General features: G+C 37.5%; 1 protein-coding gene across 1 annotated transcript in view; it reads right to left on the bottom strand.

Annotated features, from left to right (window-relative positions):
* Window positions 1-4,404, bottom strand: part of LOC140338276 (cytochrome P450 2J6-like) — a gene marked incomplete in the record, with an annotated part of 8,534 nt that extends 4,130 nt beyond the window's left edge. Inside the window, 6 exon segments of the mRNA XM_072422421.1 lie at window positions 1-52; window positions 227-400; window positions 697-857; window positions 2,475-2,627; window positions 3,081-3,243; window positions 4,243-4,404. Of these exon segments, the coding sequence (XP_072278522.1) occupies window positions 1-52; window positions 227-400; window positions 697-857; window positions 2,475-2,627; window positions 3,081-3,243; window positions 4,243-4,404 (865 nt within the window).
* Between the last annotated feature and the right edge of the window lie 9,556 nt (window positions 4,405-13,960).

Genomic DNA, 13,960 nt, shown 5'->3' on the forward strand with positions numbered 1-13,960 from the left:
ATGTGAATAGGTTCTCAGGATCAAAAGTTGATTTGCGACCATCTTCTTGTTCCTTAAAAATAGTAAAAGATTACACAAAGCTACTCTATAGTAGTCAAATGTTACAAGATTGTATACAACATGGGATTAGCTGGGGAACACTCAGGACACTCAGTTTTTTATATGGTCCTCCCTCATGAAAGTAAATGCCCTCTTCTGTTTCAGAAAAAACAGTTTTAAAGATTACCGTGTCAAGTTCGTCCAGATAGCAGTCTATGTAATCTCGGGGTTCACCAGGCACTCTGGTCCTCTTGTGTTCTTCTAAAACTTTTCCAAGGAATCCAAAGACTGTTTTAACATTTTTGAATATCTTCTGATGGGGCAATGGAAGATGTTTGACAAATCCAAATGCATTATAGAGCTGTAATGAAAAAGGAAATTGACCCTTCATAGTTCAAAATTAATAATTAATGTGATGTTAATGCAGAAAAAACTGTGACAAAATATCACTGTGCACATTATCGACCTTATTCATTTTTGTCACACCATTTATAGGTTTATGAATCACTGTGTGATTCATTGAAGCCATAATACCAGATCAGATTGTAGCAAACCAATATTTGACAGGTCAGGGGTTTCTATTATTTGTATTGGTTTCCTTGAATAACTATCTTTTGGTTTATAAATTAAGATTAAAACACACAAGGATAAACCCACCTGAGCCCAAAATCCAGTAGCCATCTTCATATTTTCATGAACAACATTAAGAATATCTCGGAATGTGGTATCATCATAATCATAACGTCTCCCAAACACAATGGAACAGATAATATTGGATACAGCATTGTCCAGAACGAAATGGGGGTCAACCAGCGTATCTGAAAATAAGAGCAGTTATCTCCACTCAACTAAAATACTCATGGCTTTTTATGAATGATATCAGCCTAAATAACATGTACATAAATAAACAATTATAATTTTCATACTTTGTCCAACAGTTTATTAAATGTCATTAAATACAGAATACTAATGTGACCAACGCATGTTCCACCTCCTAGTTGACTAAAACCAAGCACCATTCAAATCCTTCTCTTGGCTCTGGCCATCATAATCATGATTTCTGTAATTCAGTGGACTACGGGTTATGTACCATTATACTTTCCAGGTATACTTTCAGCACTACTTTAAATGGTGGTAACCCAAATAGTATCTGTCTAGTAAAACCCACAGTAGTTTATTGTCTGCAGTTTCCCAGGGATAAACATAATACTACAGCATTTTCAAAGCATTAGGTGCAAGAAATGAAATTCATAGACAGCAATGCATGCTAAGGACATGAGCTGTTCAAATCATCCCACTTTAGGATGCTGGCAGGGAAGGAAGAGATAGCAGACATCACAATACTCTTATATTTATATCATTCTATAATGGATGTATAATTCTAATGTATCATATAAAGTATTTGGCCTTTTTTGAAAAAGGAGGAGAAAAGTTTACAAGGAGAGCAGGAGAAGACTGTTTTTGTGGAAATTATCTCACAGTTGGGTTTAAGGTATCATTTTTTTTAGCATATCCAAATGTTTAAGTGATTCATGTTTTACAGTATTTTTTCAGGTAATAGGCTTATATAAAATCTTTTATTTCTAATTAATCGTTTCCTGAATGTTGTTGGCAGCCTTTATATAACTGATAAAACCAAGGGGGCCATTTTCCTAATTCATTCCACCATTGGAATAGCCACTAAAATAAGTACCGTACGGGAAATTGCCTGATATCACCAATTATAAAGTATCCATATTAGTTTATCAACTATATACACATCAGCATAATTATGAAATTGTATGCCAGTTTGGGGTCTCTGTATTTACAATAATTAGTAAACTATAATTGAGTGGAAAAAGTGTAAACAAATCTTAACATATACAGTATTTTACCACAGAAGAAATTCTTTTCACCTAAAGCAATCATAGGATATTTTATATTATACAACAAGTTATTGCTAGGAACACAATTAACTAGAATATACAACAGCCGGCTGTATTGTATCAGTTTTAAAAGCACACATATTATACACACATATTTAAGTGTGATTTTGTCATAGAAAATCCACCTCAATCGGTGGTCTGCGAGAAAAGTTTGGGTTCCCTCTCCTGACCCCACTGGGGGGCGCACCAGCCAGAGTCATGGACCGTGTCCCCCGTATGGATCGCAGGTTCAAGGCGGTGGGCGGTGCGTGTCTCTGGACCTGGTGGGTGGGTTCTGGTATCAAGACATCACCAAGGGGGAAGTTTCTTCCCTTTTAGGCAATACATGGCTCCCCGCACATGCGCGGTCAGGAGCCTGTAACTTTAGTGGTCCGTAGGTCCAAAAAGGTTGGCAACCACTGACCTAAAGCATAGTAGTATAGATAAAAAGAAATACATTCCCAACTACACATGAAATAACAAGAAGTACCAGAACATGTGCAGTACCAGAATAGTGCTATGTAATCTCACCTTGATTCTTTCTAAGTTCTTTAATTAGGTACACACTCTCTTCATGAATTCTTTCCTCCATTGACTTTTTGCCAAGGCCGAAGTTACGCAATGTGGACAAGGTGAAGCGTCTGTGCTCTTTCCATGCTCGTCCATAGTGTGCAGCCACCAGACCTAGAACAAGATAAATGTTTAGAATAGTGTAATTTGTTTTAGTAAAATAAAACTCAAGTTTGGGTTATGAAGGAGGTGGGGGAGTTATGTTCTTTGTAATCCAGCAGACAAAATAAGCAGTGCTGACAACACATACCTAGAAATTCAGAGCTGTGCTTTCATCAAAGTGGAAATTGTGAGCATATCAATTTTCTGGCATATTACCAGTACTCTTACTGAAGTTTTGCTATGCATTGGATATTAGGATGCTGTATTATGCTAGTTTTGTTTAAAAGTACAGTTCATTTTCACTGAAGAAATATATGGATTACATTATGTTTTGTCATCACATTTATATAACTTTTTGGACTTTTTTCAAATGAAAGAAGTTCAGGGTTGTAGAATTTAAGTAACCAAACTGGTTAGAAACTTGACCAGAACATGTGTTAACATCATAGTATATAAACGTCTTACCTCTGGTACCAGAGATGGTTTCTATTAATCTGTTCTGAGGCCGGTCTGCAAAATCCACTCCTTTATTCACCAGAACCTCCTTAAGGTCTTTAAACCCTTGGATGACCACAGCTGGGGTAAATCCCAGGTAGATGCTGTAAACTTGACCATACTGTTTGGAGAACTTAGAAAAGAACGCAAATGTTACATTGAGAGCTATGTATAAGTATTGTGATACTGTTTATTTTTAATTTAAAGCTGACATACTTAAAGATAACCTGTGTCTAGATCATACGCTCTACAGGTTTTAGATATAGTAAAATTCTTTTAAAATGAAGCCCTATTATGAAACAAAGTGCCATCTAAATTAAGAGTTTGTGTTTTGATATTTAAGCATCCTTGAGAATACTTTAACAACAAAAAAAATGAATTTAAAGTTTTTACTTCTGGTTAAGAATATGTAAATAGTATACAGGACTATATCCTGGCAACAGGTGCACTTTAAAATATAAAAATTAGCTTCTTGCAGGGGTCAGCTTGCTTTATTTCATTTGGTAAAACAGTCAGTATATAATGTACCTCTATTTTATTAAAGCATCAGGACTAAGAAAAGGATGCGTTAATAAGTGATATCTTGTACCTGGAATTCCTTGTAGCCACTCAGGGCTACAAGCAAAAGACTGCAGAATCCCACTGTAAGTGCTATATCATTCACAGCAGACTGGTCAGACGGTGTTGGAAAGTAAAGTTTGTCTACTTTAGGGCCTATTTGCTTCGGTAGATGAGCTACAGCACCCTAAAGCTCCTTCCTAGTGAAAAGGAATGACAGTCATCTTAACACACTTCTTTCTCATATGAATTAATGTTTACTGTGTTCCATTACCATCCAATACTGTGGGGTTGGACCAATGAGCTCACATTTGGATGATATAAATATAGAGCAAAGAGCTGAACGTGCACATGTATGTTATGGTGTACCAAATCGGTTTAATACTTTATCACTGTAAAAAAAAAAAGAAATAAATAATTGCAGTAAGTTTTTATACTTTTCCACAAATATAGTGAATGACAAATCCTCAAAGTTCTTCACCTTGTCCTTCCAAGGTAACTTCGATGCTACCCGCTGAGCCTGTACTTTCAGCATAAAAGATGTATTTCAGTTGTTTGTTGTCAATAAACTTACCCTTTTTAGGTCCTGTAGAGGATTGGCAAAGTCCATCTGCAGTATGTTGCCCAGTATGGGCATTGCTGGGGGCCCAGGAGGGAATCCCTTGGGACGAGAGAATTTCCTCCATACCAAAGCTAAAATGGCAAAGCTCAGCAACAGCACAGTGCTCAGCTCCATGACAGAAAAATCACACAACCTGTTACTGCTTCCTGAAACACAAAGTACAATACTGAGACTACACCACCCAGAGAGGAGGATATCTTAATAAATGGTTTCTGGTTACACATTACTACTGTAACTCGCACTGCAACATTTTCTTGTCAGCTGTGTTGTGTTTGGGTTAGGGACTGAACATGAATTCAGCATTGCATAACGTGGACAAAAAGGCACGCAATGTCAGTGGGTCCTTTATGCTACAATTACAGCATTTACAGGGAACTTTACCTGTGGAATTATTTCTTCCTTCACTGTCCTGTAAAGTCTTCATTGCAGTCCACGATGAATCAGTGTGGCTCATGTCCTTTTTTCTTCTTCCTCACGGGATTCGGCTAGGAATGAACAAGTGAGAACACTTATTGATAGTCACGTTCACAAGTTTTTATTCGTTGAATCTTGAATGCACTGTATTATGTCACTCAAAAGTATTTTGTCATTGCCACAGCCTTCAATTGCTTCGGGCTCACTCAACATTCTTGTGCGCGAAAGTTCTCGCAATACAATAAAAATGAAATAGAATAAATAAATAAATATTCAAACTATATTAATAATTACGTACGCGCTGGGCTTCATGGGCCCCATTTAGCTTCATAGGCCCATAGCAATGTACCCCTGTCTCTTTGGGCCTGTCTAAACCCATACAATGCCAAGGTTTGGGGAAAAATTGGTTTTAACAAGAACGTTTTTCTATAATGCCCAACTGTTCCTGTTCACTGGAGCACCCCACAAGAAGAGATGAGCCAGTGACCCTAGTGGACATCATACTATTTTTACAGCAAAGAGGTCACCAAGTCGCAGCCCCAGGCTCTCCCCACTTGGGGTGACATGGATCAGACCGTTTCAGTGTAGGAATGGCTATCAGACAGGAACACAGCAGGTCAAGGCGGAGTAGTAGAACAGTGTGAGATCGGGGCAGGCAGCAAACATGGCAAGTTGTGTAACAGGCCAGAGCAGGCGGCAACCACAGACAAAGTTGTGGTCGAAATCCAAAATAGCAGAATCAATAGCGCACTGGGCAGAATAGCAGATAACACGCCAGTATCCAGTGCCTGCAACTAGTAAAGCTTAAATAGGACTAGTAGCCAATAGTAGGGCAGGATCATGCTTAATTCTTATTGACTGCAGGACACACTTTTTAATCCTCTGCTTCACACAGTAGGCCTGATTCACACCTCCCAATATTTGAAAATACCATAAAGAGACATTAAACAGGGGGCATGGGCATGTACCCGGCGTGGCTAAAGCATGAGAGACATCATTGACTAAATTGGAAACACATCCACATGGAAATAACACGGTATACACGAAATATAAAACCATTGCATTTTAAAGGTAAACTTGCAAATAACTTTTGTTTTATTGGAGATTTTATTACAATAAATTGGACCATTTGATATTTGTCACAATTCTTTATTAGCCAACCAATTCCCTTTTTAGGAATGGGATCTTAAAGAAAAGTTCACTAAAGCAGACTAAATTTTTATTTTTACTTACCTTAATTGCACACATCCAAAAAATGTAACTTTGCACCACATACCCATATTGACACACACCTAAAATAAATAACATAATAAAAAATTATAATGAAACTTATTTCAGGCAAAGATGCTGCATTTTTCATGGCTAAAGTCTTTTTTAACCAGGAAAAAAATGGCATTTGTTCCCTTCAATAATAAAACCAGACCATTCAATAAGCACCTTCATTAGGGGACCTTTCCGGATAGGAAATAGGGCAGCGACCTTGTGTGCCCCTTCTCTTATCCATAAAAGGTCATCTGGAATCTGGTTTTCCCAAAAAGAAAGGAAGCAAAAAGAATGTAGCTCCCTCCACTTTGGAAAAAAAACAGACCCCCTTACCCCAACAGAAGCAATGGGGGTCTGTGGGTGGGGGGCTTATTTGAAATCCTGAAGCACCCAGATATCAGCTGCCCACCCTGGGGCACATAATGCCCCTTACCCATTACCAAAAAAATGTAAAACAGCCCTGGAAATAACAACACCACACCATGCATAAAAACAAATATGTATTTTATTTTTAACTAATACCTATTCAAGATTCAATTTGTATATTCACCCACCATGGACGATCTATCCATTCATCCTTCAGTGTTGCTGCTGTGTCCACACTGAAGTGTGGATAGATGGATGGATGGATGGATGGATGGATCATCCAGTGTGGACACAAGTGTACACAAGCTGATAAAGGGAGTGAGGAGTGCTGATCTCTGCAATGTCTATCTATTGAGGACTGGAACTGTATTGGCTTTTGGTGCCATCTAGTGGTAGTCCCTGGACTTACATCCAGTTGAAAATCAATACTTTGTGCATCATACTGCTCCCCAGGACAGCAAGACAGCTCTCAGAAACTGGTACTGTCCTAGTGAAACCGGGAAAGTTGGGAATGATGCTGATTTTTTTAAAGCCCTCCAAGATTGGGGTATATTAATATTATATGTAATCCAACAGAACCTAGGTGATCCAGCAAACCAGGAATGATCTGGTCCAGGACTGAAACATTTGTCTACTAATCGCAAACTAATTTTAAGAAATTCATTCCAGGTTTGCTGAATCACCCAAGTTCACTTTAATAACTTAGGCCGTGTGTGCCAGGGATGCAGAGATTGACAGAATGACTATGACTAAAGTGATGCTGCATGCTGCTAAACAGATCTACTAGATGGACTGAAGATACTGCACAATTCTTTCTGATGATCTGTGCAGTGTTAACCACTGTTGGGACTGGCACACTGTTATTAACTGGTCAGTTGTCACACACAACTGTCCGACCTATGCAACTGTTTCAGTTTGTACGTGTTTAACCTGTCACATATACACTAAGATCAGCACTCTTTTTTCCCATTTACAGCAGGCTACATCACCAAATCTTGTGCCTGCGCAGTGTGAAACTGTGGGACATAGCCAGAAGAAGAAAGAAGACAGCTAAAGATGGTGGCACCAAGCACTGTTCTTGTTTGGGTCCTACACCGTCCTGTAATGGAACTTCTTCAGGGGCTCTGTTTAAGAAGTTAAAGATTTATTTTGTTTACTATCGCTTTAAAAACACATGGACCTAGAAGATTCCTCACCAGGGAGTGTTTGATTCCCTACTTTATAAATAGAGCACTTTAACTTTTGTAGTTTTCTTTTTCTATTTTGTGAAAAGTCACTTTTAGACCTAAGTCTAATGATGTTGCAAAATCCAAAAGTGTAATCAATAAACTGTTAGCATTTATCAACCTAATTTCTTTTTGATTTTACCTTATTAAATTTTGAGTTTCATTGGGCTTTCATTCTTATCAGCTGGAACAACAATCCAAATATTTCCTTTTCAAGTAAAGCGAAGAATAGTATGTTTATATTCGATATAAAAATGTGTAAAAGCTACATTAGTTGTCATCCTCATGTTTATCCCAACTCCAATATTTTACATTTTAATTTTAAAGGCCATCCTTTAAAAATCATTGAGTAATTGCTACCTTCTGCATGCCACTCTGCAGGTCTTCAATTACTAATTCCTTTATTTTTACATTTTTTTGTGGAAACCCTGCACCTTGTAGTTGTGAAACGTATTGACTGTATAAAGATGTCATCAAAAGGCCACTGGTGGTTTGTTATGTGCCAGCCCCTTCACTAAAAACAATGGATATTGACAACATGCTTCTTTTGTGTTAGAGAAAGCATGGGTAAAGATAAAATTCACAATGAGAGATTTGTTGCTGAGGTAAATCCTTAGTGAATGTCAAGTAGGTAGCAAAACACTATGCATGCAATGGATGCACACTATGATAACCTTTTTTTCATCCATTGTTACATTTAGTTGCTGATGTTGTCTCACAGGCTGTGATGAAGCTTTATTATTCCACATGTAGTACAGGGACAACAAGCCGTATGTGCTCCCCCTCCCCCCAAAGTGAATATTTTCTAATTGGAGCACTCTAGGAAATTCCTTAAAAGTTAACTGACAGAAGACAAGAAGCCCCACATTGACCTCTTCTTCTGATGCATTTTAGCTGGATGAGGCCAAGTAGTAAGGTTTTTGTGAACTCTTAGGCCAGGCGTAGAGTAGAGCATAGGTAGTGCTGCCAAATGAATTAGGGTGGACTAGGCCTCTAATCATCTGCAAGCTGCCCATTCCTAGTGCAGAAGGGCAAAGGTTGACAGTCTGACAGTGAACACAGCCCCTGCTGTTGGTGGCACTGTGTAACACAACTAAAAGTAGGTTGAACTTTTTCAAAAATATCAATAATCCATGTAAATAAAATGGTGATATTTAAAAATTGAATTTACATGATATATTGGATGCAAATTACCAACTATGGATCTCTCTCACATTGCATGGTAGTTAGGATCTGAATGAAGCAGCAACAGGGATAGGAAACATACTCATACATTGTAAATAATCATGATTTTTAAGATAATACATTAAATTAATTTCTATAGTAGTAAAAGTAAAAGTAAAATCACCCATTAAGTGTCTCTCTAATTTTAAAGAAAGGGTTTTATATTAACTAATCAAGAAAGTTCTCCCCTTTAAAAAGTTCTCATTAATTCAGTGATAAAAGTGCTTAAATTATAATTTTGATTAATGATAGTGCCCATAAATGTAACATAGCATCCCCAGACAATGAAAAAACTAGCTCATGTTAGTTGAGGTGTGCTATTTAACTTACCACAATTCAATAAAAGATCCAAACACTAGGTAATTTACCAATGAGTAACTTGATTAAAATAGCTGTGCCAATGGGTGCCGTCTCCAAAGGAGACCCATCCATCCCTCCGAGTATTTTACCCCGTCAGACATAGATCTGATTAGGCGGGGCACCCCCTGCCGCACAAAAGAAGCTACGGACAGGCAAGGCATCCAGGAATAGGTAACATTAGTGTTGGTCGAATATCTCACTATTCGATTTGACAGCTATTCGATCGAATAGTGAGATATTGTTCGGGTAATCGAATGCCAAATTCAAAGACCGTTGAAGTTGATAGTGGGAGAATTCGGGTTATTTTTAGGGACTATTAAGGACTGCAAGAGCAATCAGATTACTCTTGCAGCCCTTTACTAGTTGTATGTGTTCCTGGATAGAGTTTCTCTATCCAAGAACACAGAGAGACATAGAGAAACTATATCCAAGAACACATACTACAGGACTGCAGCAGGGATCCTGATTGCTGTTCCTAGCAGTATGTGTTCTTGGAGAGAGTTTCTCTATCCAAGAACACAGGGCACTAGATGTGATGAATGGGGAAACTTCTAGTACTCAACCTCTAGTGCTCGGGGATCGCCTGCAGTCACAGCTGTGACCGCAAAGTTCCCACGGTCATGTGACCGTGGGAACTGAACTGCAGATAAACTCTGCAGTTCAACTACTATCCCCAGGGCACTACAGGTTAATTGATCTGTAGTGCCCCGTGGATCGCCTGCAGTCACAGATGAACTGCAGATGCCCGCTGGCAAGTATCTCTTTCTCTGTAACACCCACAGTAATATGATATATTTGTCACATTTTACTCTCAGTGGATAAAGGAAAAATGTAACAAATGTATCATAATATTACTATGCTGGAAAGTGTGTTACAGAGTAAGAGATATGTCATTGTAGGATGACCTGTAAAAAAAAAAATAATAGGTAAATAAACCCAAACACTCAATAAATTTATTTAACATTAAATTTTATTTTTTTTTTATCCGAATTTTTACTGATTTTTATCTCGTTTTTTTTCGGGTCGGGTCCACCCGAATTCGAACAGCCATTTTTGGGTTGAATATAAGGACAACCCGAATTCGAACACCAACACTAGTCAACATATAACAATGTGTCAACCTATGCAAACAAAACATTAAGCATCATGGCTAACATGAAATAAATCGATATGTTTGTTGGTAAGGCAGTAACAATAAGAAAACCTGATCAAAAAGGTATATAACAGTTAAATGGTTATAAAACCAATGATTATTGTTACATAGATCAATAAATAATACTGTATCAAAAAGACAATCATTATACAAATCACAATAAAGTACATTACATTATGCAAATCATAACACAGTATTTTATCGAATAAAGCCATTGTTATACATTATTGCAAAATCAGTACAAATAAATAATTTAAAATAATAACACATCACAAATTATTACCAAAAAATTAATGAATTACAATAAATCGCAAATGAAAAGGATTGCAATATGTTAACAACCAAGCATAAGTTTATATAAAACATTTATTAATTAAAAAATGTTATTATTTGAATGGCCACAACAAACAATCGTAAAAAAAAACAAAAAAAAACAAAACTATGGATTTCCAATACAAAAACTGATTGAAACTCAACGTTTCATTTAGGCCTGGATATTGTGTAGCATTTAAACTGGGCCTATGTGATATTTAATTAGCGGATCAGAAATTAATGTTGGCCAAAACTGGCTACAAATGTTCCTTAAAATATTATGTTGGTGAGAATATCTAGTGACAATTCTCACTTCATCTTTGTCCCTTCAGTTAGTATGAGATGTGAATAGGATTCTTAAGTGTTCTAGCTTGCTGACCCTAATGGTATGCTTTTTTAAAGCATGTTTTTTTATATCCTCTATCAAGTATTCTAAGGTATTGCGAGAATGATATACTTCTTTTAGGACGTTCTGGATGTGCACTTGTAGCTGACAGTATGGTATTGCCAGCTGTAGGTTAACGATATAATTTGGAAGAAATTGTTAATTCCGGATTGATCTGAATTTCTATATCTAGGAAGGAAATTGATGAGGCATTGTAATAAATAGTAATACCCAAATTGTAGGTATTAACTTGTATTTTATCAAAAAATTCTAATAGTTGTATTTCAGAACCCTGCCAGATGATTAAAACATCATCGATGTACCTCCGCCACACCTCCGTAAAATGTGGCAGAAGTACATGAACAAGGCTTCCTCTTAGAAGGTTGGCATAGATTGGGGCACAGCATGTCCCTATCTGGAGATTTGTTTTGCCAGCAAAGGTAAAAATATTCAGTTAGTATGTTATTTAGGAGTGATAATACAAATTTGTTTTGTTCAAAAATCAGTTGGTTTTTTTCCCTTAGAAAATCATTGACTATTGATATTCTTTTGATATTAGGTATACTAGAGCACAGTGCCTCAATATTGATTTCCAGCAAGGAATCATTTGGTACTGATAGACAATCCAATACTTTCAGAAGTCCTGGTTATTCACCAAATATATCTAGGACCTGCCATATTATCTTAAGCAACATTCAAAAATCCTAAATACCCCTATCCCTATCTTCAAATACCAAACTACTTTTACATGTTCACATCACCTCAGTTACTGGACTCCTTTATCCATCATAAATACCGCAGTTAGATTTACAGTATCATTCTTCCAACTATTCCTAATTTATGACCCTTTTCTGAAAAACTTTACACAGCCCTCAATTAGGCCTGAAAGCAAATTTAGGAAGTTACTGTGCTTTTCCTTTAAATCATTTCACTAGTCCTGTAAAACTTACCTGATACATAAAAAAAACCCAAATCACCCTCTCAGCTACTTGAAAGACCTACTAATGACGTCCTCACTCATCACCTCTTCCCATGCACAGCTCCAAGACTTCTCGATAGCTGCCCCCTCTCTCTTGAAATCTTTCTATCCCATTATGCTTGCTCTTATCTTGAACTCATTTAAAAACACTCAAAAAAACATGTCTGTTTCCCATTACTCCTATGTATAATATACATTACACTTTCACCTTTAAATTAGAGGCTCTGTTGGGCATCTGCAGCCCCTCTTTATTGTAAATCGCTGCAAATTATGTTGGCATTTTAAAAATAAAAGTTACTAATAATACTAGAAAGTATTAATGCCTGTAGCCTTTGTTATCTCTACTGAAGGCACTGCCTCAAGATATTTTCTGGAATGTACATTATATTTAATTTTAAAACAGATCATATGACTTGACATGATTTGTTGCAAAACTTCTAACTTGCCCTTACATCTTCAAAACACATTTTTCTTTCACATTTTTCAGAATAGTTGCTGTAGATCTCCAATACCCAGGATCCCAGAACGTGTTTGTAATTATACAAAGTAGTATGAGCTATAATATTCTGTATTTGATTATTGGGAATATATTGGCAAGGTACCGTATATAATGATTGTTCACAGAGCTCTCCCACATCTGTAATCTGAGGTCAACTCCTAGGTGCAGCCAAGAGAAGGAATATCATAGGCAGATCTATAACCACCCTGGAGCGAGCACTGTCTTACATACCTTTGCTTGCAACATTATTGCTATTTTCTCCTGTTGCAAGCAGCCAAGGGGCAATGGATGAAAGGCTGTCTAGATGATTCCAGAAACAAAGAAAAGGAAATTAATGTAGTGCTTGGTGTTCTCATTAAGAGGCCCAAAAAGCTTTAAAAAAGAGTGTGTCATGGGTACACCCCAAATAATTACAGAAAATATTAGTTTATAATCATTTTGACAAAGCATCAATACATTTAACATCTGCTACTTAAAGCGGAACTAAATTTAATATTCTCACTTTACATAAAAGGGTAGACATACATTATATGTAAAGGAAAATGTTATTTTTTTTAAAAAAAAAAAAAAGGGTGCAGCACCACCTTTTTCAGTCTTGATCGACTGAATGGGAGCGCGGAATGGGCATTTTTTTCGCTAAGGATAAAGAGATGGCGATCTCATGCATACACAGTGGGATCGGCTTTTTTCCCCCTTTACAGCGGGCTACATTCCCCAATCTCACACCTGTGCAGTGTGAGATCGGGTGACGTAGCAAGAAGACAAGAAGAAGACGTAATAATGACTGCGTCCAACGCTTCCTCCGCACCTGGATGAAGAGGAATTCGAGGACTACGCAAGGCCAGATCGAGGGAAGGCCCAGGACCATCAAGGGATCTTCAGAATTCAAGGTAAGTGTCATTGTTTATTTTCAGTTTATTTCTGCTTTAAGGGCAAGCAGCAACCCATTAACAGGGTGTTCAGGAAAATAATTCAGTGCACTGTCTGTAATTTGTGTAAGAGAAGGCATCTCTACTGGGACTGCAGAGTGGGTGTTCCTTAGACTAGTGGTCACCAACAGTCCACGAGAAGATTTTAGTGGACCGCAGCTCTGGCTGGTGCACCGGCCGGGGCCGTGGACCACGTCTTCCAAATAGATTGTAGGCTCAGGGCAGCGGGCTGGTTGTGTCTGTGGACGGGTTCTGGCATTATGACGACACTTTGGGGGAAGTTTCTTCCCCTTTGAGTGATGCACAGCTCCCTGCGAATGATGATACCTCCATCTACTAGTACTGGATTAATTATTACATCATTAAGATAGCCATCCAGGTAAGAATTATATTTCCTAAATATTTTCTTTATCTGTATCCCAATACATTAACATGTTTATTTACACTTGCGAGGGGGAGTCATTTCCCCCTTTTTGTGACATTTTCTGGGTTGAATGTACTCTTTCAACTTCTTCTCGTGAGGTCAATATACCAACTAAGTGAAGACTATTTAGATGAAT

Source organism: Pyxicephalus adspersus, chromosome 9 (assembly GCF_032062135.1).
Source record: "Pyxicephalus adspersus chromosome 9, UCB_Pads_2.0, whole genome shotgun sequence".
NCBI lineage: Eukaryota > Metazoa > Chordata > Amphibia > Anura > Pyxicephalidae > Pyxicephalus > Pyxicephalus adspersus.